We start from the raw sequence: 25,583 nt of genomic DNA, 5'->3' as shown, positions 1-25,583 counted from the left end.
GGGAGAAGTTCAGAGTCAAACAAAGAGAGCACTAAATTAAACTGAGGCAAAAATTAATGATTTTGAATTCCTGAAATTAATCTTTTAAAATCAGTTTCAGCTGGAGGATTCATTGGGCCATTCCATATAAATTTCAAAAAGTGCCACATCTGTTTTATCTCAGGACAAAGTCTGTCCCTTAAGTTGATAATATGTTCTCTTTTAGTTGCAGTTTATGTTAAAAGTATTGTATAGCATCAACAATTCCATAACAAATAAACAAAATGCTGTCATTGGATCACTCTGCCTATAGGTCTCTGCCAAACTTCAAATTACTTTCTTTTGCATGCAATGCTTTCTTTGACAGTGGTACAACTAACGCTTATTTCTTTTAAACTAAGTAATATATTTAGTATATAAAAACTGCCAAGTTCTGGCAATAAATAGAATACATACACTACAATGTTCATCACAATCATGCTACTTTAGTTATTTTATTTACCTGTCTATGACATAATTAACAGAGTAGACCACCCGAGTTGTCTTCTGTTAGAACAGCTTGTAGTTAATTATTTTCTGGTCACTTCTCACACTTTCTCATACCATAACTTTGAAAATTAGAAAAAAAAATCTGATACCTGTCATCACAGTTTTTGTTTACTGTGAACCCACAAATATTTCTACTATCCTTTGTTAACGGAGAGTAAATGGCAAATCACAAGAGGCAGCTTTTAACTTACAGGTTTTGTCCACTGAGATTTACTTTCCCGATCAATTATTAGCTACAGGAATAATAAGTGGAAATTTAGGATCATTTTTGCATGCCTACTTCTCTTAAGTGTTTTTAAATGAAGATATTGATTTTTTTCCAGTTGGTATACCATATAGCAGCCAACTTGAATTATAAGTATTATGCCAATGCCTTGTGTATGTATCCAATTGCTAATGACTTAAAGTCCAACAATATGTTCCATCAGACAAATTTTTCACAAGACCTAATGATAATTCTGACACGATTTTAATTAAAACTTTAAAAAGTTTGCATTAGACAAACCAGCATGCATTAGCTTAATACTTTGTTGTTGTTCTAAACCAGAAAAAAAAAAAGTATCTCACAAAAAGTATCTCACTTCTTCTGTTTACTATGAATTTATGACAGAACAGTTTAAATTTAGTTCGATTTACTGTGTAAGCATTTTCACTATCCCATAGTACACAATTTGATATTTAAAAATAACCCAATTATATAAAAATAATTGAAGCCTTATAATTGGTAGTAAGAAGTTTTAAGTTGGGAGTACACGTAGTTATTGTGTGGCTACATACGGTGTTTTTTTCCTATTTTGAGTGCATTTGATACTCTCAATTTTAGATAGTACAAATATTTATTTTAGGATGCCGTAAAAAGTTGTGTGGTAGCTTTTTTGCCTTTTCCAAAACTTTCTTTTAAAGGCTATATGAGCGCAGAAACGGACGATGCAGATATTGTTTGAACCATACTTGCACAATCCTTGTACTCCTAGCAATGTGTCACTTTTATGACAGCAACAAACTAGCAGGAGGAGAGTAAAGAAAATCTATCCTGTAATCTGCACTGTTCTAGCTATGCAGCAGGCCCAGCTTAGAAAGGAGAGTGCTAGTAGGACTATTAATGCTACACTCTCCACTGATCACACTTTGCTAGAACCCTGCTTCTGTTTCTCTTCCTCTGTTCTCCCTCAACAGTACTGGAAACTGCTGGCTGAAATGGAGCACTGCATGCTTCTGCCCCTTCAAAACCAGGCCAAAGATGTGTAAGTAAGTGTGTTTTTCAGAGATGCTTATCCACAGAATCACAGAATGTTTGAGGATGAAAGGGACCTTCAGAGGTCATCTGGTTCAGCTCCCCTGCTCAAGAAGGGCCATTTAGGGCTGGTTGCCCAGGACCATGTCCAGTCAGATTTTTAATATCTCCAAGGAGGAAGAGTCCACAACCTCTCCTGGCAACCTGTGCCAGTGCTTGGTCACTCCCACAATAAAAAAAAGTGTTTCCCGGTGTTCAGACAGAACCTCCTGTGTTTCAGTTTGTGCCCGTTGCTTCTGGTCCTCTTGCTGAGCACCACTGAAAAGAGCCTGGCTCTATCTTCTTTGCACCTCCCCTTCAGGTATTTATATACATTGATGAGATCCCCTTGAGCTTTCTCTTCTCGAGGCTGAACAGTCTTTGCCTTTCCTCATAGAAGAGGTGCTCCAGTCCTTTAATCATCTTTGTGGCCCTCCACCAATTTCTCTCCAGTATGCCCATGTCTCTCTTGTACTAGGGAGCCCAGAACTGGTCACAGTAGTCCAGGTATGGCCTCATCAATGTTGAGTGGATAGGAAGGATCACTTCCCTTGATCCGATGGCAATACCTTGTCTAATGCAACCCAGGATACTATTAGCCCTCTTTGTCACAAGGGCACTTGGCTTATTCCTTTAAGTTCTCATCACATCAGTCCTGTCCTACAGGGTCCCTATCCCATCATGGTCCCTTGTATGAAAGGAATGATAAAACAGATAGCTGCATATAATCTGCTTCTATAAATAACACTTAGAAATATCTACTGTTGTACTATTCAACCAAATGTAATTTAAACTGCAAACTTGAACTTCATGCAGTATTTATTACAGGAAAAAAAGGTGAATGAGGCACTTCATTCAATACATAAAAACCACAATATCTAAGAAAAGCTTAATTTAGAGCAAGAATGAATGATATATGCATATCTAATGAAAAAGATTTCAAGGCTCTCTCTTTTTCTAGCAAATATTTTCCAGGTATACCAATTTGGAAGAACTATTGTACTATATTTAGCAAACACATAGGAGTTGTAAGCATTTGTGAAACTGCTCATGCAAACACAGCATCTCCATTTTAAGCCAAAAATCACTAAAACTATTTCTTTTTTCTCCCTTAAGCACTCTTTTCTGTTTACTTGGAGAAGAAGAGGAAAAAAACCCAAACTGCACCAACATCACTAAATGTAGTTTCATTCAAATTCCTGAAGTTTATACAGTATATAAGTAAAGTATACTATCACAAATAGGCACTAAGTTGCCATCTACACTAAGAAAATAGACAATCTGGGTAATCACATCTACATTTAAAGTGTTGCTTGTCTGATTCAGTCACTTAATAGAGACTTTAGAATGCAGCTTTCAGTATAAATGCAGCTTTTTTGAACAGATTCAACATTATTACTGGAAGCAGAAAAAGTCTTAAAAATAAAACTCTACCAGTGAAAATCTGTGATGTCCATAGACCCATTTCTTCATGTAGTAACAAACAGCAGTGATGCCCTAACAAGCAATTTTAAACTTCATTAAGTTTTGTACAAAGATTAACTAGAAAGCACTAATTCCTCATCACTGTATGAATGCAGAATACATAATAGTTTAGGGCTTATTAACACATTTCTTCCAGTGTTGAAGGAATTAATATAGAAACATTGAGACTGCTCCAGCTACTGAAAAAAAGAGATGTCTTTAGCTAGTCAAAAAAAAATCCTATATTTATAACGTGTTTGAGGCTTGTCACTGCCCCAACTTACATTTTAGAAGTATAATTTCAAAGGAGGAAAACAGAGTAGAGTTCTAAGGGTTTAGTTGCAAAGTGGTACAATGTCACCAAAAGCAATGAATGCAAGGTATGTTGAACATTTAGTTTTTAAATTAAGCATGTTATGTGCATGTTCTCATAAATATCTTGCACTCAACTTCACTCTGCAGATTCAGTAGCAGATATTACATATGTAAGACTTGCATCTCTGTTAGTTTAGTCAATTTAAGACAATTGTGGGCAATTGAAGACAGCTGTTTGTGACAAATCTTGCACAAATGCTTGAGGAAAAAACCCGCAGTCTTCCAAACCTCATGAGCAATGCATCTCAGGAAAACCAATCATGTGGGGACAGAAGACTAGAGGAACAGTACTAAAATTTAGGCCTTGTTTTCAAAGGGCAATAAAAAGAATCGGTTTTGCATTGGTCAGAGCACCACTTTCCCACAAAACACTGAATCACAATATATGTCTGCCATTAACAATTATTTTTACCTTTGAATGTGCAATTACTAATGTTAGTAGCTAAAAACTCATACAATCTCTGCATGAAGTCATACTTAAGAAATTAATCTTAAAGCATAAGCGTTGCACTTAACTGAACATATATTAGGAATTCAGTCCACAGTCTTCATAAGTCAAATAATTCCTATGCTCTGTCAAACATGCAGAATCTTTCTTACTACTTAGTCTCCTGATACAGTTCTGAAAGATTTTTCATATTTCTTTTCGTAATCCAGTTTATGTTGAATATACATCTAGAGTGACAGTTGAAGGTTGACAGTTTATCAGCAGCAACCTTAAGGGTGTATGCTGTCTACAGGAACTCAAGCCTTCAGAAAGAGTATAATAATTATGTTTTTGAGGACATCAACAGAGATGCAAACTGATAGCCAAAGGAAAAAAAACAAAGACTTCTTAGAAAACAGTTATTTTGCAATGAAAACACTGCATCAGAATATAATTCGGATTAACATATCCTAAATTTCTTTTGAAAGACAGGGTAATGATCAACATTAATTGATGAGTGTTCAAGACTTACATGTAAAACCAGACAAAATATTTCCTGAACTGAAATTGCCAAGATAACAGAGACTTATATGCTTGTTTTTGAAGTACTTGAACATCAAACAACATTAAATAAGTGTCAATGTTTCTGAATGAATGTGTCTATATTTTCTATATTTTAGGAACCACTCTAAGACCACACTCACCTAGGGCAAAAATCACATGCACAAAAAAAAAAAAAAAAAAAAAAAAAAATCTTTGAACTAATCCTGTGGCAGTCACTGGAGGGGCTAGACTGTTGTCCTAGATCTCTTCTGTGGGCCACTGTTCGGATTTACTCCAACTCACTTTCCCCAGCCTTCTTTCAAAAGAAAAACCCTACAGCCTTTCCCCTAGTATTTGCAAAATCTGCTTGTGAAATCCTGTGATGTGTTTACTCATGACATCTGCTGTGTATAAACCAAACACCAAAGCTTGTTTTGAATCTATTCCTGCTGCCTTATTTGATAATTTTTCGTTCTTTTACTGGAATACAAGGCAGTCTACTCATATCCACCCTCAGCATGCCTTGAAGATTTTTTTAAGCCTCCTTCACATGTCTTATAAGCCATTTAGAACTTTTGGTCATTCTTCCTGACATCTTCTGAACTTTTTCCGGGTTGCCCATGCCCCTTTTGAATTTGTTCGTAGCAGCTCTTATCCTCACTGCCCTGAACAACTTAGTATCAGCAGCAAACTTTCTTACCTAAGCTTCTAATTTCTCTTTTGAGAACAGACTGAAAAGCAAACATAGCCGTCTTCAGGAATCTAGCCTTTTTAATAACAGGACCAAGAAACTTGAAGCTCAGAGACTGATTAACAGATTAAAAGATTCACCAAACAAAAAATGAGACAAAAACAGAAAGAAAGTAAAATAATGTTAATATCATAAGGATGCTACAGAAGCTACTTATAGGTAAAAAGCTTACATCTGAAGTAAACTTTATCCCAGAAATATTGTATAGAAGCCATACTACATAGCAGTATTCTTTAAGGAAATAGATTTAATGTAAAATGTACAAGAATCTCAGGGTGCAAAGAAAACATAAGATGAAGTTTGTCATGGGGAAGGTTTTAGTTTCCCTTTAGTATTTGCCACCCAGTACATTGTCCCACACAAGAGTCCAACTGAACTCTTTAGAAGCTGAAGAAGAATAATGCCTCCAGCCTTCTAAATTCAGCACAAAGACATTAAATTTACAATGTCAGTTCACAGAACAAAGATAGTGGTGAAGGCACCAAGTAATGCAATTCTAGTCCATTTGAACCACCACCCTCTGGGGCTTGTTAAAGCTATGCCTAGTGACAGCCATGAAGGGGTTATACAACAGTATCAAGCGCAGTGTGAGACAGATGGCTGGATTTCTTTTCTTGCACAGAACAATAAGCTCTGAAACACAAAGTGCATGGTTTGAGAACAGCCATGGAAGCAGAGAGCGTGCAGAGGCCAAAGAACTACGTAGTCAACAAGCCAACAAAAGTTGTGCCAAAGCACAATGGCATCAGCTTACACTATCAATATCAGAACCTAATGAATAATCTAAGCTTTGAATTCTGATTTTTGTTGCTTGTATCTCCTCTAGTTCATCATTCTTGTTTCCTCTTCTTCCCACCACTGAACTCATCATCTTTGCACTTAGCCATCTCTCTTTTCTACTTGATATATTCACTCCTCACATTCACTCCATTATTTCCTTTCCTTTGCTTTTCCTTCTTCTATATTCTGTCCATGAATTAAAAACTAAAAAAAGCTACAAATATGATAACCACCAAGGCTAAGCAAACTAGGAGCCAGCCAGCAGTTTGCTTCCTCACTTCTTCAGTCTCCTAGCAGTTGAAAAAACAAATTGAGATCATTCTGAGGCAGAAAGTTGCTTAGATCACAAAGGATTTCCTAGAGTTCTCTTATGTTCTTAGAGTAATCTTAAATATTTTAAAACATTTTCAGAGAGTTAAGGCCTGAAAGCACCTCTGAAAGTCACTGAGGAACTTGCACTCACTAACATCCACTCACAGGACACTGCACTTCGCAGACGGGAAATAGAGGACTGGACAAGTCCCTTTTTCTATGGATCTAAAAGTAATTAGCTTCACTGTAGAACACATTTTGCCTCTATAACAGAAGAAATTGAGACAGCTTATCGAGTAACTCAAAGGGTCACAGTCAACATCTAACCAAGCCATTACAAAAAATCATTCAGCGTCTGATGCAAGGCATCATGACATGCCAATAAGCAACTGATGAAAAAATTACAGTAAGAATGGAGAAAAAGTAATTTCTAATTTAGGACGGCCATTATCTTGATCCATGTCAAAAATGTACAATTTGCATAACAGTCTCAATCATCAGGGAAAGACGAAGAGATTCTAAAAACTTTATATTTCAATTATTGTTTTGTGCCTGTATTCCACACATATTTGGGGAAAATGTATGATTTAATTTAGTGTGAGGAAATAAAGACAGCAAGTGACAATGAAAAAGGAAGGAGTTCAGTGAATCCAGGAATGCTCATGTTGGACACAGGAATGTTAAGTACAGTTCATATATTCTACTAACTGTTCTAAGCTTGCCTGCACCACCTGTCAGCCTACAAAGGGGGTAAAAAAAATATCAAAAGAAAAAATTTGTAATTAACAGATTTAGTGATAATTAATCTACATATAAGGCAGGTAAGGTCAAGAATCTGAAGTTTTAGTTTAGAAAAACAGCATATTGGAAGAGTACAGCTTTGACATAGGTAGCTTTCACTACCTCAAAACACATTTATCAAGTGTTTCAGACGTGGCACTTTGTGAATGATTTGATGCTTTTTTTCTGTGGTGTTTCATGTACAGCTTAGGTAAGACACACATTTCTCAGTGATGTTAATGGAATTTCAACATATAAACCAAAGATCTTTCATTTAGCAAGTCAATCCTTTAACTCCATTCATCATGTAAGTGTTTAAAAAGTGCAATTTTCAAACCATTAAGCAGAACTCATGATGTTGAGATCAGCTATAAATCATTCAGTTACAAGTTGTATTATTTAAATAACTATAGATACTTACTTGCTATTGTAATGTTAATCAGGTATATAGAACATTTTCTTATAAAATTTTATTCTTCAGACAGAACACTAAAGTGTTTTCTGGTAAGTTTACTCCTTTAAATTAGGTATATTTCTCAGCTTCTCCAAGCTCAATACCCAATCTGTCTAAAACTTAAAATTTATCCATTTTAATGAAGAAATATTTCCCCATCAACAGAAAAAAAAAAAAAAAAAAAAAAATCAACCCAGTATGAAGATTTGAAACCAAATAAACCCAAAGCATGACCTTGTTAGAAACAAATATAAAGTTTAGAACAGATAAAATTTACAAAAAAAAAAAAAAGGCAAAACCCAACCAATAGTGACCAAATATACAGTTGTCTGATCTGAATACCAATTGATTAGCAATAAATCACAAAGCAAAAATCTTTAATTGCAATCATTCTATAGAGAGTCATTGTTGTCAGTGACTACCGTATCGTGTAACATCTTGTAGGCATACTGAACCTCTTTCTCCTCCTGCCCCCCGAGTTCAGATGAGCCTTTATTAAAGAATTCTGTGGAAGACTGAACAAAACGCTCAGAATGTTTCTTTTCTGAACATAAGATCTTTTTTGAATATTTCTGGTCTCAGAAGCAGCTCATTGAAGCTAGATCATTTGTGCTAGAGGATGCCAGATAAACAAACATGGAGGACGTGTCAGTGCCCTTCTAACACCACCAACAGCAATGGGATTCACCTTCTCTATCCAGGAGTCCCAATGTTGAGGGGATTTTCCTATTAGCTTTTCAATATTTTTGATCTGATAACTGGCAGGACTTCAGCCCTACTGAAGGCACTCTACTAGTGGCTAGGTCAGAAGTGTTTTGTAAAAGGAAGCAATCACGTAAAATTGTTTGAAATCTCCTCTGTCCTTTACCTTATAGATATGGTGAAAGTTGGAGGACATTCAAGTCATGAATGGCAACAATGCTTTAATGTCATTGTGCCATAACACAGCAACGAATGAGCTCAAGTTAACAAGGTAGAAATTGATGTTGGCAAGGCCCACGCATACCAAATAAAATAAAGGAAAATAACTGCCCCCAGTCTCACCTGTTTAACACCACAAAAATCAACATAAGAGGAGAAAGAAGAGAGAAAATGAAATATTTTACACTATTTGTAGGTGTTTAGTTATAGTGCCCAAATTAGAAGAATTAAGTATCTTGATAAATAACAGTTTTCAGAAGGCAGCTTGGAGCAAGTCACTTGGATACTCTAGCCCTTTTATGAAGGCTGTCACTGAATAAAGGAGAAACATACCTTTTAAATCCAGCATCTAAATCAGGTGTCTGAAGTTGAACACCATTCAGATATTACGTTGTCCATTACAATAGACATGAAACTAGTGTGGTAAATTTAAAACATAAAGACAAGCTAATGAAACTTTAGGCAGCATTTGGATGATATTTCTACCTAGAGTACTGTCTCACTTTCCATGTCTGTAAGTAAATCTCACTACATTTTTCCTCCTCAGAAAAAGAAACGCTATAATTTTCCACAAAAATGCTCTGAATTTGTTTGTATTTTATATAGCATGCTGAAGAACTGATTAGCCCCATAAATTTAAACATTTTAGTGTTTGTTACTGTCATTTGTTCTATCAGAATACTGCATCATCAAAAAGTTTTTTAAAAAGAGACCGCAACTGTTAAGACAGAAGATAGAAGCATTCATGTTGTTTTTATTGTACAAGCTACTCCCTATGAGCTGCATATGCTATATTCCTAAATAAAATCAAATTTTAATTTTCTGCTACCTCAGAACATGTTTATAATATATAGACTTAAAATCTATATAAAAATGATATATTATCACAACGTATAACACTAAATTTTGAGAAAATTTAAACCTCCACTATTACTTACAAGTGTATTCCCCATTAGAAGATTTCCACACATATCACTTCTATGAACCCCTGTCCCTAGCAAGTTTTGATGAAATTGCTGAGTTTAATGTGTATGATGAAGAAGGCAAAGGAGAAAAGATACTTCATCTTGGCAGTCAACCCATTTACTCAGGAAGAAACAATTATATAAAACCCAGTTGTGCACACATTAAATTTTTTCCTTTAATTAAATTGTTGAGAAAAGACAATTTTTGGTTCCCCCTATTCCCCCCCTTAAGTGTTCAATTTCTCTACTACAAAAGCCTTCATAATAATAAGTATATTGGTATTTGTGAATGACCTGGCATTTTTGGATTTGGTAGAAAAAGCCCAACTTTTCATTTAAAGGACAATTCTGCAACCATAAACAGTGAAAAATTCAACTTTGAAAATTTTTAAATTGGTTCCATTTTAACAATCATATACTAGAATACAATCTTGATAATTCTGACTAAAATTCAAGTGGAAAATTGTAATTTAAGTGAATGTTCCCTACAAAAGTGAATGTCATTTAGCAGAAATATTTTAGCAGTCTTCTTTCTGTGGTGACAGTAGTTATTACTTGCTGTTACTGAGAACGTAATTATATCAACAACTTACAGTAATGTTAACAAAAATAGGACAGTCTTTAAAAATAATATGAATTAATTCAACACCTAGGTAGACTCATTAAAACTGTCCTTATTTAAAAATATTTCTCCCCCCGCCCCACAAAAAGTCATCTGCCTGTTTGAACCAGTAAAAACATGCTGCAAAATTGTCAAAGCACTCATAAACACTTTAATCAAGGTCTGTATTGGCAGATTTCCAGAAACCTGCAAGGTGTGCTCAAATCACATAAAAAAGAGCAAGTTGAAATTTGCAATTGTTGACATCTTCATATAAGATGCTTAGCACAAGGTATCTCTCTCACCATTCAGGACATTAAAAAGTAGCCAAACTTGAATGCTTTGGTAAATATGCAAGTAAATTCTTCATTGTCCAACTTCAAAGCAAGATGACCCATTTAGCCATGAACAAGCTGCTGGTCTATCAACTTCAACCCCAAATACAAGCACAGGTCCTGCAGTCTTACAAAATCCCTCAGAAATAATTCTGGGTTTCCTATAACAGAGTTTAATATTCTTCAGACTTTGGGACTGTAAGTACATTCAGATGAATGAGGTCAACAGTCACATTTGTACAACAAGCTGCCGTGGATTAATTTCCAAGAGACAACTGTTTATTCGGATTAAAAAAGGTTGATTGCCCAGAGCACTAAGTATAAATAAAAAAAAAAATCCATAAGGTATATCTTACAGTAAGAGATACTTACTGTATTAACTTTTTGATTCTTTTATTCACTGTACTCAGTGCAGTCTCTACAGAGCTTTAATTGAACTGCTTGAAAACAGATACCTGACAGAAATATTTCAGATATTGTTCAGCGGCACTTACCTTTGAAGAAGCAATCTTCATTGTGTACAATGGTGACCTTCTGCTTTTTCAGGCAGGCAGCCCTGTGCACTTCACAATGGTTTTCGTAGAATTCTCCATCAGAACCACACACGGGCTTGTAATGTGGCTTGCAGTGCTCCATGCAGAGACACTCGGCTTGGCCTGTCTCCCCATTCACAACACAATGTCTACCCAGACCACAGTATTTGTTTTCACATGATCTGAAATGTCCCTGTTGACCCATATACCCTAAAAAAAAAAAAAAAAAAAGTAGCTTTGTGATATTAATTAATTTTCTTTAATTGCATGCAAGATACAAAACGAATTGCGTTATGCAAACAAAGTGAGAATATATCCTTTGTTACATCCTTGACTACTGCTTAACGTAGGTCAGCCTGAAATTAAACAAATTTCATCTTGTTATCGTGACTAGGTATACTTCTAGTCATTGTCATGTTAGATTAACTGTAATTAAGAGCAACATGTAGTAACAAGACAAGATTTACTCTTCATTAAAAAAAATTCACAGTAAACCATGTCTTTTTAAATGTATATTGAAGTTTGTCACCTTAAGATTGCTATGCTACTGCATGTAATAGAACAACGCATTCTCTAGAATTTAGATCACAGAATTGTAGAATATCTCAAGTTGGAAGGGACCCATAAGGACCACCAAGCCCAACACTGGACTCCTCTCAGGACTACCTAAAACTAAACCACATGACAAAGAGCGTCGTCCAGAAGCTACTTGAACTCCAGCGGGCAGATAAAATAGATATTCACACATCAAGACTAATACACAAGAATAACTACAGCTGGGTCAAGGCTCTTAACCAACATGGAGAAGAAAAAAGCAAACCTCTGTGGTGGCAAGACAATGACATTTCAGGGAACAGAGACATGGTGGAAGACCAGGACTGATAGATCAAGGGAATGGTGGCTAGAAGGAGTCAAATGAGCCTCTAGTGATATTTCAGTGAGACAAATGGTATCTGGATAAGAATAAAGTTTTGAGAAGGCTGCAGTAGAGGTAAAGCAGTTTCTGCTGGCTGCAACTCCAACTCCCTTCTGCTCCTAGAACATGGAAACGGATTGTCTACATTAGGCTACAAAAGCCATCTGTCCACTTTCTATTCTATCTGTGCTGCTGCCACCACGTAAAATAAGTACTGTGGTCAGTAGCAGACCTCCAGGTGAAAGGCGGAGTTAAGTGCACAGTAATATTTCCTTAGTATACCCTCAGTTTCCCTCTTGGCTGACATACAACTGACTATGCAGTCACTTCTTGAGGAGGGAAAGAGAACGATGAGAAAAAACAACAGAATTGTCAATCACAATTACCAAAACTTCAATTATGCAGGTGTTCTCATACCGTAATTGTGTCCTAAGGTAAGTATAAAAATACTAAAATGCCTCCAAATGTGTGAATAGACACTGCCCGTCACAGTTATTTCATTTTATTCTCTTGCTGTACACTCCTAATCTGCAGAACAAATAAGAACTTGATCGCCAAATACTACATACACCTAGCATTCTAATTCCTTGCAATACTTTTCTTATCCTCACAGACTAGCTGAATGATTCTTGGCTGCCCCATAAAAAAATACTATGAACAAACAAATAGCAATACATAATTTGGCAGTATTACACTCATTTTCTGTAGTGAAGAACTAATGTGTCAATACCATAATTTGACACACATTGCTTATAACCACTGAGAATTTATGTTTTTCACTTCAGTGGCAAAAGTAAATTCTTACCACTTTTTCCTCTTAAGCCAACAGGTCTACTAGACTTAAGACAACAGTGCTTCGATTCTTTCCTTTCTCATACAATACAAATTTTCTACAGATGAACTTACTACAGAAAGCACGCAACCATGAAATTTCGCTCTAATATGACAAATGTTTTGCTGTATTATTTTATAACAGTTTGAGCACAAAATTGAAAGGACTATACATTCACCTCAGATGTTGTTTATCTGATAAAACTACACCACAGTGATTTTTATACACATGGATGACACAGTATAGACCAGGCTGATGGTAGGTTTAACTGCTCATGCACCAAACTGACTTGAAATGGTCAAGCCCAATTCAACATGAAAAATTTCCCATAAGTCTTTGAAAATAGTAATCTTTGTGCCAACGTATCACCACTATATACAAGCAACAGATGTTAACTGACAGAAATTAATGTAAACCAAATTTTCTTCTACTACTGCTAACCTCAAACATTCTTGCAATATCTAAGAGTACTTTACAGCACAGGTCATGTACACCCATTACAGAATTACAGGACTTTGAAGTGATAGAACTGTTGCAGTTTGAGGCCAAAGTCCATAAATCATTATTATTTCTGCTTTCTGAATTGGAAGATAAAGATCTCAATCTGACAACTGCTCTGAGTTATTGAGAGGTGTGCAGTGACTCAACAATGCACTGTGCTATATAGTGCTGTGAAAGTAGAAACCGATTTAAGACTTCACCTGGGAATTCATTTCAGTACTATAATTGAATCTGATGCCTGAATGCAAAAGAGCTGCTTTCAGATGAGGGAGAATGATTTGCATAATATATATAAATATTTATAATATTGGTATATGTCAGCATACACCAATCATGTATATCAATAAACAAGCAAGCCTTTAGCCCTAATGAAAAACTATATTACTTTGTTATGAAATGTTTTAGAAATGTCTCCATTTTACACCATTAACTATTCCAAAACAATACATATATTTGCATACACCACTGCATACACAACTCTTTCTATTGAAGTCAATAGTAAAATTCCCATTGACCTCAAGAGGTAGGTTTCTTTCTTCACACGTAGTCTTTGCCTTAAGTACAGCTATTTTTAAGGTCTTCAGCATGTTTAACAAGCACAGTTCTGTGCTATTTTTAATTTAGGATCTTGCAGATCTTCTAATATATTTGATGAAAAGGAGTAGCTATGCAGTGTTACAAGTGTTTTATAGTACATATTTAAGAAAAGTCAGTTTAAATGTTTATTCCTAAAAAATCCACAAACTCTTGGTTACCAGATCACTTATAGCAAAAAAAAATAAGTGAAGTCGGTGCAATTTCAAATGAGGCGACAAAATGTTCACAACCATAACTTTGATAAGTTCGAAATAAAAGTGAAGCCAATTCTGAAAATGTAAACAAACCAATAAATATTAAATAGCTACTGTGAAACAAAAATAAGTTTGATATAAGTAAATATTTAAAAAAAAAAAAAAAAGCTAGTGACACAGAAATCTAGGAATTTTAAGACTACCAACAGAAAACAAGGTTATATGTAACGACATGGATTTTATTTTCATCAGTTAAGTAAAAATACTGACTTCATTGTGGAGGATCAAATCAAATTATCCAAAAGTGCAAGGCGTATGCAGTAATATTGAATTTTTTTCTTTCACCCAAGTAAGTGATAAAGCACTAAGTGCTGCAATTGAATAATGAAGAAACAACTGCAAAGAACTGTTTTAAGTACTACTGAGAGAAGTTTTTCCACATATACTTATGTTTCCGCTTGGAATTAATGGAATATCGGGACAACCAGACTTCTAATTCACAGAGGAATAAGCCAGTGAAACAAAGGAGCTACCAGATGTTTTGAATAGTCTTAGTAAGGTGTGCTTACTAACTTTGGATAAAAAGCACCGACATTTTGTTGTTAGAGCTGAAAGAAATGCAAAATGTTTGACCCAAATATGATGATACAACGTCAGTAACCTTTTTGTTTACACAAATGCATCATCTTCAAGTCTTAGCTCACTACCAAATAAGTCTTTAAAAATACAGAGATAAAAATCTCATATGCAAAGGACTTTTGTAAGCATAACAAGGTTTAGTTGATAAAAGCACAGCTTCATCATTGCTCTGATCCACTGTGTTTGTTCAGACAGACCTGAGCATTAGTTCTGAATGGCAGAGGTATTGCAGTATATTCAGGACTCTTACCCAATACGCTTTTCATCAAGTTGCAGCTGTCTTTCTGTCAGTACCATGGTAGGAGGTATGAAAACTCAGCGTATAAACTAGCCCTCAAACAAAACCGACTTCTGCTGGTTGTCACTGTTCCATCCCAACTTGCAAGAATCCCTGTATTTAGCTGTCCTCGTTTGGGCTAAATCAGAACTAATTCTGTTTTAGTGCTTTAACTTTTCAGTTAAGTCTCTTCTAACTAACAGCACTTTCTGAAACAGCAGCATGTTTTTCCAGACAGTGACTGCTTCTGGCAGTGATAAGGCCTGATGTTTATAGTTCGTACCAAGGAAAGGTGTGCAGAGAGGCCCTTGCTCGTACTTGTTCTTGTAGCGACCAAGGTCACTGCTAAATCTTGTACTCCGTGTTGGGGTACTGGCAGTGAAAAGGGTCGCAAGCATGAAAAAGGTCACACCTGCAGGGAGGAGTGAACCGGACAGGCGACCAAACCTGACCAACAGAGTATTCCATCAAATGGACGTCATATTCAGTATAAAGCTGAGAGATCATGGGGGTCTCTGTCTTCACTGATGGCCGACATCTGAGGAGGACTCTGTCTGTTCTTCTGTCGTTGATCCCGATTCGTGCATCCCTGAATCCAGTGCCTGAGTCCAGCTCCTGCATCCTGTCCCTGTCTGCTGCCTAGTCCAGCCTGGGACTGCCCCCGTGCCAGCCCTGCAGCATGATGGTGACATACCGTCATCGGGGGGGGGGGGGGGGGAGTTGGGTTCGGTATTGGTGTTATATCTGTTTGTACATATTGTATGTATTTCATTATTACCTTATTCTTATCATTATCTTTTCTTTTATTGTTTTTGTTTCATTAAAGCTGTTTTAGTTTTCTTTTCCAAACCTTAAAGTCCCTCTCCCTTGTTCTCTCTCCTTTTCCCTTTTGGGAGGGGAGAGGGGTTAATAGAGAGCGTCTGTCATTTGTTAGTGGCCGGCCCAGCCTCAAACCGTGACATTAGCAAATCCTTCAATTTATTTTTTGTTTCCAAAAAAAAAGGTAGTTTCTTTACGTAGCAATAATTTTTCCTGGAATAGAGCTGCTTCCTGTTTAGGTACAAAGCTGCAGGAATCTTGTCATTATCAAACAAGAAACCATCTTTTAAACCCATATGGGCTATGACTAGCAGCTCATTCCTGAAATACCTGACTATGCCAGTGACTTTCAGGAAAACATCACTATTATTTTTCCTACCTGGAATTATTATAAATGGGAGTATCCTTTTGACAGAGTGATAATGGATGGGGTTGGGGGGGGGCTGACTGTTTTTTTTTGTTTTGGAGGTTTGTTTTGGTTTTGTATTTTTTTAATGCCACTGTAGATAAGTCTTCTGAAACAAAATTGCTTAGTATGCAGCACCCATTCAGAAGACCACTACCACCACCCCTCTCCCTCCAAGTGATAAAATAAATAATAACATTGAGTTTTTCTGAAGGCCATTCTTCTATCTAAGCATTTGGATTTAGAAAGTAAGCTAGTCCAAGATGAACTTAGGTCCCTGTACTTGAACATAATTCAGTAATTTAGTAGAGAAGATAAGCAGCCCAGCATATTCAGTATGAAGAGACCGAGAACAAGTAAATCAAGATGACAAATAATCTACCCATGAAACTACCCATCTTTTTCCAGCAATTTAATTGGTATCGCCTATGTGATGATAGCTAAGCTTGCATTTGTCATACACAACATAAAAATAGGAAGGTGTGTGCCCATATTAGCTATGTTAGCATACTCTGAGTTTTCAGCCTGAAAAGTATAATACCTATGCATTCTGAGAGGGTCTATAGGACTATGGAAAATGAAATGTACTTTGTTCAATTTGAAAGTAAGTCAGGAAACATCTAGATTATCATAGCCTTAAGTTAAAAAACCCCCACACTTTAAGAAGTATTAAAAATGTATCGTGCCTAAGATAGTCAAAGCAGTCACATAGATTTTTCAGATTCTCTTGAAACTTAAACTCTACACTGACATAAAATGAAAGTTTTTTTTTTTAATGGAAAAAGATAAATTGTTTTAGCCTTTTTTTTTTTAAGATAAGTTTTAATAAATACAGTTTCAAGCTGTCATTTAGAATTCCTCGTACATGTTTCCTAGCTGAAGGCCAGTTCAACAGCACCCAAAGTTGAGCAAGTTGTAGGTCACAATCACACCATTTGCACTCGGGAACAAAGTAGATATTTTAGGATGCAAAAGTCTCACAGGAATATACACTTTTTCCTTTAACTAATCAGTTTAGCGAAATATCGCACACAGAAACTTTGGAACTTCATGACACTATGAATCACCACATTCTCTAGATGGCCCTAGGCTGAAACACACACACATTTTCTGTATGTTGAGCCATCTCTTACAAACTCAGATGACTTTTTTTTTTTTTTAATTTCCCTACCAACTTTTTTTTTTTTAATTTCCCTACCAACTTTTTTTTTTTTAATTTCCCTACCAACTTTTTTTTTTTAATTTCCCTACCAACTTTTTTTTTTTAATTTCCCTACCAACTTTTTTTTTTTTAATTTCCCTACCAACTTTTTTTTTTAATTTCCCTAACAACTTTTTTTTTTAATTTCCCTACCAACTTTTTTTTTTTAATTTCCCTACCAACTTTTTTTTTTTTTAATTTCCCTAACAACTTTTTTTTTTTTTAATTTCCCTAACAACTTTTTTTTTTTTTTAATTTCTCTAACAACATAATTTACATTCATGGCTTCTATCATAACCTGCAGCATTATCTACGTGTCACCTAAAACACAGTGGCAGCTATTTTTGGAGAGAATACATCAATATCTTCTGTACAAATAACAGCTGCTGATTTCTGGGCTCAACAGTCCCATGCCGCACCCCCCCCACATTTATTTAAAATGATTCTGTAAATGACAATTCCAACTCTGCAGCTGTATTTTTGTTCAATATATTATCTATGAAAGGTCCAACCAAGACTGTAATCTTAATGTCTGTAAGTGTTCAGTGTAGCCTTAAGTTTCACATGAAGCAGAAATATCTCAGGGAGAGAGCAATGGGAAGAAGGGAAAAAAATAAAAAAGAGGAAAAGAAGATTGATCGCTACCTACCATTAACACTGGTAGGGCATTAACACTGAGCATGACCTCAGCATGAACTGTGAGTATCTTCTCATAAATATTAAAGCTCTAGACTTTTTCTTTTCCGTAAAGCTGTAGTATTTTAACAGCAGTTCTTTGACAAATTTTGGTATCACCAGCAAAAGCAGCTTGCAATTACATTGACTGAACATGCCTCTAAATCTGCATTACTCATTATCCCGCACTCTTGGTATATGAACTACTTCAGTAATTTAACTTTTTTATTTTGGTTAGGAATATTTAGGGCAGGGGAAAAAATTCGTAGAAAAGAGTGGATTCTTTGAGAATAAATAAAAATTATTCATAATTTGTCAATATAACACAGTAATCCATTTTCCCCACGTAACTAACAGAACGTGTCTTAATGAACTAAAGAGATACAGCATTTTGAACTCTCCTTACCAATGTATTTTCTAAATACGGTATTTAGGCATAGCACATGCCTTGATTTTAAACCGTAACATCTTTTGTTGGTTGGTTGTTTTGCGAGCTTATATTGTAACAGACAATACAGTTTTAACAACTGACTACTAAATTATCTGTATTCCAGTTTAGCCAAGCTTTTGGACACACTACTAGGAATTTCTATTATTTCATACATTTTTCTGAAGAGACACGACCTCTGGGATATGGTCACCTGGGGCAGGGTGTTGGTGTGTGAAATCTCACTTGGGGTCATGTTCATGGATTTGCATGCAAAGTAATTTTAATATGTGTCTATATATAATTTATAGAAGATGCACAAGTATTTCTTACAAGTACTTAGAGTGACAAAAATATAAATTAATACTCCATGTTTATTCACTTTTCTTTTTCTGACTGACTGTCTCTTAATGATTATAGGGCACCTTCAATTTAAATCGTCTTTCACACCACTAACTACAACACGAAGCTCATAAAAGTAGAAGGAAATATACCCCCAGAGCTCCAAAAATCGCCTTTGAAACCTTAACCTTTAAAGACTCAGCATTAAAAATAATCCAATCTCACATTCTTTTCAAAGTAAGATTAAACTCCAAGGTCTCTCTTGTCTTTCCACTTAAAAGTCCTTTCTCATGTCTTCACACTGAGCTTTTTTTTTTTTTTTTTCCTCAATTTGTCCACAAGCTTAAGTTTAAGCACAGGAAGGGGGGAAAAAAAAAAAAAAAAAAAATCAATCAACTGTCCACTACATTCTGAAGCTCTTTATCTACATGCAGTAGCAGAGGCAGAAGAAGGACACAGAGGAATAGGGAACTATGGCAAGAAATTATAGCTGAGAGAGATTACTTAAATAGTAGCATTTTTCTTGAATGCAGAATAATAAAATTGAGAATAAAAAACCCAAGGTACAATAGCCAAGTCCAAAGCTCATTCCTCTTAACAGAAACAAAGACCCACTTGTTTGTCTAATTAAATTTGGTAGAGGAGAAAGGAGCAAGATTTGTGTCATCACAGGTATGAAGAAAAAAATCTTGTGGAAGACAAAAATCTTAAAATTATGGCACTTCACCACAAGGAAAATCATTATAGTAGCTATTCAAACACAGTCACAGAGTTTGAGTACAATAATCATGAACAAAATAGAGAAATGCCACCTGGAATAGACATCCATTCATAAAGGTGGAAGAGTATTCACAAAAGGCTGATCATGCAAAGAATTTTTCTGAGGACTTCAACAGCACACGGAATTTTAGACAACCAAGTCTGAGGGAATCTACTGCCTTGTAGTGTTATGGTATAACCTTGTAATGTCAAGGTAATGTGATAAAAGCTGAAAAAACTTCAAAAGATAACCAATGTATAGGCACAAGAATGTGCTACATCACTCCAATTAACCACAACAAATGCCCGCACATACTCAGTTACAAAAAAAAAAAAAAAAAAAAAAAAAAAGGTGGATAAAATATGAGGGACAGTTTTAAACCACAAAGTAGGATTAAAAATGTGAGCTCAAGATAATAATTGTACAGAGATAAGACAAGACAAGGCTTACTTTAATCAGAATTTTCTAATGACTGAAAAGTGTAAGAGTTGTACAGCAAGACCTCTTCAAAAAATTCAAGGGCAGAAATAAACTTTTGTTAGAACATTGTTCTTCCTTCCAGAAGGCTTTCATGAGCAGAAGTGCAGTTACTTTGAAGAAGACATAATAAGAGTGAGCTGTTCCCGTTTCCACATCAGAAGAAGCTCCTCTGAACAGCTCTATCAAGAAATTCCTTGTCATGTACTCCTTTCCATAACTCTGCTATCCCTACCTGTCATTGAAAGCAGCAATTTGGATCTCTTCAAAGGGATCGCATCTCTATCGCTCAGAGATAGAGGCAAACCAGAAGTTCATATCGGCAGCACTAGGGGTTCAAAGATGGGAGGGTGGAAAAAGAAAAGAAAAACCAAAGCACACACCACACCCGTTCGGGCACGATGAGCACCTGCAGCCGCAGGGTGCTGCCCTCAGCGAAAGCCACTTTCAGCTCACACCATCCCTCAGCCTGCTCCCAGCTGCAGCAGTGACAGTAAATCGCACACGGGTAGAGTATTAGTTTGCTGTGCCACGGTTTTCTTTCAGTATCAACCAAGTGACCGGGAATACTTTATACAACAGTTTACTTTGCCTGTGTGTACAATCAGCTTTTGGTTGGGGCTTATTGTTTCCCACTCGGCACGCCCCTCCCCCTCCACGCTCCCACACACAAAAAAAAACGCCACCCCTTTGTCAGGGGACTAGAAGTACTGTAAGGATTTGAACCTCCTTAGAATTTGATTGAAGTCTTCTGTGTGCTCAATATTTATAGGTGAGGACTGACTAACAGAAACAGACACAGACATTATGACTGCATATGGGTTTTTTTTAACCTTAAAAGTCAGGCTAAATACACTTGTCTTGTTTATTCAAATTAAGTGACTTTCTTAGTCTCCTGTGAAGGTAAATTAGGGACAAAATAGGAGAAAGCAACACACTTCTAAAGGAATAAATATACACAGCTACAGTGAGTAAAAGGAGAAGAAAAGCCCTGTAACACCAAGAATATTTGTAAGTGTTGCGTGCCTAGCTATTAACCTGAAATACTGAAACCTCCCAAAAGAGCATATCTGTTGGTCAGGAACAGTCAGCTTACCAACTTTGCCCATGTGATGCACTTTCTCTTACCAGCACTTTGCAGCTATCTTGAGCAAACTTCACATAACTTAATTTCCTCAGAAGAGAGAAAAATCAAATCATACCTCCACCACTTAAATCACGTTGAAGACTGGGAACAAAAGCACCACATAAGAGGGAGGGGGAAAAAAAAAAAAAAAAAAAAAAAAAAAAAAAAGAAAAAAAGAAAAAAGAAAGGAAAGCACAACCAGCACTATACAAAAACATCTTCTGCTTATTAGGCAGAACCTTTTCTCACCTTTCAGCGCCTTCACCTGCTCCTCCCTGCTCCTGTTCGCTGACCCGTCCTAGGCTTTCTCCTCTCCCGGTGCCCAGGTGCAGCCCAGCCGCTGCCCCGGGGCTCCCTCCCCGGCCAGCGCTCACCGGCTCCCCGGGGCAGCCGCAGGCCGCTCCCCAGCCCGCACCAGGAGGCTCAGCAGCTGCCCAGCCCTCTCCTCCTCCGACTAAGACGACTTTCTGTGGATTCCTGCCTCTGCAAAATTCCTCGCTCACTCTAGGGCTGTTAAGCATCTGCTTTGATATCAGAGCATAACAAATGACTGTGACAACTCCCCTGCCCAGCCTTTCTTCTGGAGCAGCGCCCCGTTCAGATTTCTGCCTAAACCAAAATCAATTTCCCCACCAAAGTGCTGCTGGGCAATGCTCTGGCCCTGTGCCCAGGGTCCGGACAGCAAGGTCTTGTGCAACCTCACAGCTCAGGGGTCTGCAGGTTCCCTCAGGTGAAATGACTGTCCTGGCTAGGACTGTTCATGTGCTGGTGGGAACCAAGAAAGTGTTGCCAAAGTCTCTTTCACTGCTAGGAGGTCATCTTCTGGCACTATACTGAGCCTTGTAAAAATCCCTCTCACTAACCATCCTCTTTACACTTGACCAGTGACCGTTAAATTGGTAGAACTACCTGTGAGCTCAAGACATGCTATTTGCCTCATACAGGAGAACGGAAAACGTATACAGGTCTGAAACAAAGAGCTGTGAATAGCTTTGGAATAAGAGCGCTGCTGGTTCTATGTGTAAATACAGACCGATGTCCCTCAAGCAGTTTCAAGCCAGCAATTCATTACTTTCAGTTAAATCCTCAATTGTACTTAGCATTTACTGTGTTTTTCTTTCTCACATATTATCTTTGTCCTTTGAAAAGTGTTTATTATTTGTTTAACCTCAGACCAGTGGCAAACAGTGTATGCTCTAAAACAAAGTGAGAAATGACATGTTTGCCTCATCATAGATACATGGACTTTTATTCAAATGGCTGATTGCTTTTCAATTGTAGCACAGCAGGCAATCCTCTATTCTGCCAAATGTGTTACACAATGTCATCAAGAGCAGGAAATGTGCATCACAGCGGCGGCAGTTTTGAAAAGGTCATAGTTTGAACAACCTTTCATGTTCTAATGCTCATTCGAAATACAGCTTGCTGAAAATCACAAAGGGCCAGCTTAGTTCTCAGTCAGGCAAAACAACCTGAGTATTGCTCACTTGTTATTCAAAAACCAAACTGATTAGTTTTAGGAACAATTATCAAAAAAAGCAAAATTCTCAGTTAAATTATTGACTGGAATTTCTTTTTTACTTAGTTAAAAATTTGAAAGTCAGTCAGAATTTGGTCTCAAGAATTAAGGTAGTAACTACAGTATCAAACAATAATGACTGTTCCTCTATGGTAACTTCTCACGTGAAGAACAGATTTGTCAATTTTGGGTTAATAGTGTAGCAAAAGACTGTTGTTTCCTCCGTAGGCATATGTGGCTTTCCCTGGGATTAAATATGCTCCTATATGAAACAACATTATAAACAGAAAATTTAACTTATCCCTGATAAAGCAGCTGGCACTAAAAAGGTATGGTATGAACTAGCATACCATAATCCAGTAATGATATAATTCCTGTGTTAGACATTGAAACAGCATGGTTTTATTGTGGGTTTGTTTTTTTTTTTTTTACTTCAAAGCCCTCCCCGCAGAAAAGAGCTGTGACGGCTTTCTGCTGCCTTCCCCAGGGACCTCTACTAGAAAAAGTAGCATAGACATTGAGCAGCATTTAAACCATATGGTTAAAGTGCAGCATCGTTACTGTTCAAGGAAAGCTAAAAAAAGAAATGTCAAGCATTTTCAGGTTTACCGATTAGAAACATTTGCTCCTAGTAAATTTTACATTGTTCATTTTTTTTCAAGTTGTTACTAAGGAACTGTGGTGTGTTGACCCTGGACGGCAGGTAAGTGCCCACCCAGTCACTTGCTCACCCCCCCCCAGGAATTCAGAAAGAATTCAATAAGGAATTCATTCACTAATTGCCATTGGCAGGCATCCAGCCACCTCCTGGAAGCTAGCACACCTAAAAGGGCCATGCATTAACCACCAATCTCATCTCCCTCCTCCTTTCCTCCAGCTTTATTGCTGAGCAAAACATCAGGGATATCCCTTTGATCAGTTGGGGTCAGCTGTCCCATCCATGTCCCCTTCCATCTTCTTGCTTTCAGGGGAGCAGAGAGCGGGAAAAGAGAAGGTGGTAATGTTGTGCAAGCACCGCTCAGCAACAGCTAAAACCCAAAACTGTCTTGATCACCAATCTACAACATGGCACTATATGGGCTGCTATGAAGAAAATTATCTTTGTCCCAGACAGACCCAGTAAAGGAACACGGTGTGAGAGCTTTGTAGGCATTAGTAAATCCAGCAAGGTAAAGGGGGTGGGGGAGAAAGTTAATCTAAACTATTAATCAATGGAATTTTTTATGAAAAGTATATTTAGAAGAATAAGAGAGTAACTTTTGCATACAGAATTTCTGATTCAATTTCTTTGACAAAAGCAGTTACCTTCGTGGAACATAAACACACGAAATGTAACAGTTAGGGTTATCAAGGCAGGCTATGATCTTTGCAAACCCCTCAGAAAGAAGAACAACAAAACACTGCATACTTGTGTATACGAGCATAGCTCTCAAAGATGCTTAACTCGGCTAACAAACTTTGACACCAAAGTCCAAATACCTACAATTATCAAAAACCACTCTAAAAGCTAGACTGTACTAAATGAAAAGGCAAAATGCTTTTCCAGATCTCTGTTAGGAGAGACTATTGCTCCACGAAAAGAATATTTTTCCATGAAAAGAAAAAAAATTGGAAAAATGAAATATCAAAAATCTTCATCTTGACATATATGAGAATATTCCTTTTTGAAAAATTTATAAAAGCAATAGTCCACATAAACAGTAAAATTAAAATTATTTCTACACCTATGTATAAGTCTTTATATTTGTTAAAAATCATGTTTCTAAAAAAATAAGACAACCATTCAATTAAATATAAAAGTAACTTCTTTCACATAATACAATGCACAAGTGAGATGAGTCAGTCAAGCAATGTGATTACTGAAAAGTTTTTCTACTTCTGTGCTTAAAATAAAGATATTTTCTGTGAAATATAATTCCTAAAAGAAAAATTAAAGAATAGTTTTACTACCAAACCATAGTAAGACAGTTTTAATTTTATAAGTCTGGTACTCTTTGTAGAAATAGTTCATTATAGAATCAATTATTTTTATTTTTTTGGTTTTCCAATAAATGTCTAAAAGCAAAGTAAAGTAAAAATACAAACAGTCCTATCTCCTATATCATGGAAAATCAATCTTATAAGAAAACTCATATATATCTTCAGGAATGAGGAAGCATTTAGCTTTCAACAGAAAGAAAAATTCCAGTCAGATATTCCAATCGTCATGATTTTTTTGTTAGTTGATATATCTTCTGTCTAGTGACAAATTGCCCTTATTATAAATGCGGCAAAAATACTGTTTTTATTCTTGGATAGTATTAGAAATTGCTAAAATCCAGTAGCATTGCTACACGTGAATTAATATAGGGCTAGAGCAATAGAAAATCCTTAAGCATTTCAGAAATAGAAAATACAGAATTAATTATACAAAATATAAAGGTCATCTTAAACTACTATTCAAAAGAGCACTGTCTGCAAGAACATCTACAGTGATTCATAACTGCCACAGTTCTTGTTCAGCTGCAGCATTTCTTCCCATCAGAAAATGGAAGAAAGTTAAACTGCAAACTATGGTCAGCACTGCTATCAAGTCACTGTCAATTGTTTCAGTGTTTTAGCTACTGAAGTGCAGAAAATGAAATCTGGAATTGAAACTCGTATTATAATATTCATTGTGTATTTAATTTCAAAAAGGAAGGCTAATTTTTATACACATTAATAAAGATAAATAGTTTGTTATACAGTATACTTTCTTAAGTGATTTCAAGTAATTTATGATATGAGACACAGAGATGTAACTTTACTTTTTATAACTAGAGAAATAAACATTGTGGTGGGAATAAGTATTTGG

At 36.3% G+C, this 25,583-nt stretch overlaps 1 protein-coding gene across 3 annotated transcripts in view; it reads right to left on the bottom strand.

The window, feature by feature from the left end:
- FSTL5 (follistatin like 5) overlaps positions 1 to 25,583 on the bottom strand; it is a 300,957-nt gene that overhangs the window by 216,386 nt on the left and 58,988 nt on the right. For all 3 annotated transcript variants that reach the window (XM_086464080.1, XM_086464081.1, XM_086464082.1), the window contains exon 3: positions 11,004 to 11,252. In XM_086464080.1, the coding sequence (XP_086320206.1) occupies positions 11,004 to 11,252 (249 nt within the window). The remainder of the gene's footprint in view (positions 1 to 11,003; positions 11,253 to 25,583) is intronic.

This window comes from Leptosomus discolor, chromosome 4, assembly GCF_034619465.1.
Source record: "Leptosomus discolor isolate bLepDis1 chromosome 4, bLepDis1.hap2, whole genome shotgun sequence".
In the NCBI taxonomy this organism is placed as follows: domain Eukaryota; kingdom Metazoa; phylum Chordata; class Aves; order Leptosomiformes; family Leptosomidae; genus Leptosomus; species Leptosomus discolor.
Note: the sequence above shows the minus strand (reverse complement) of the source record. Positions and strands in the feature narration are given on the sequence as shown.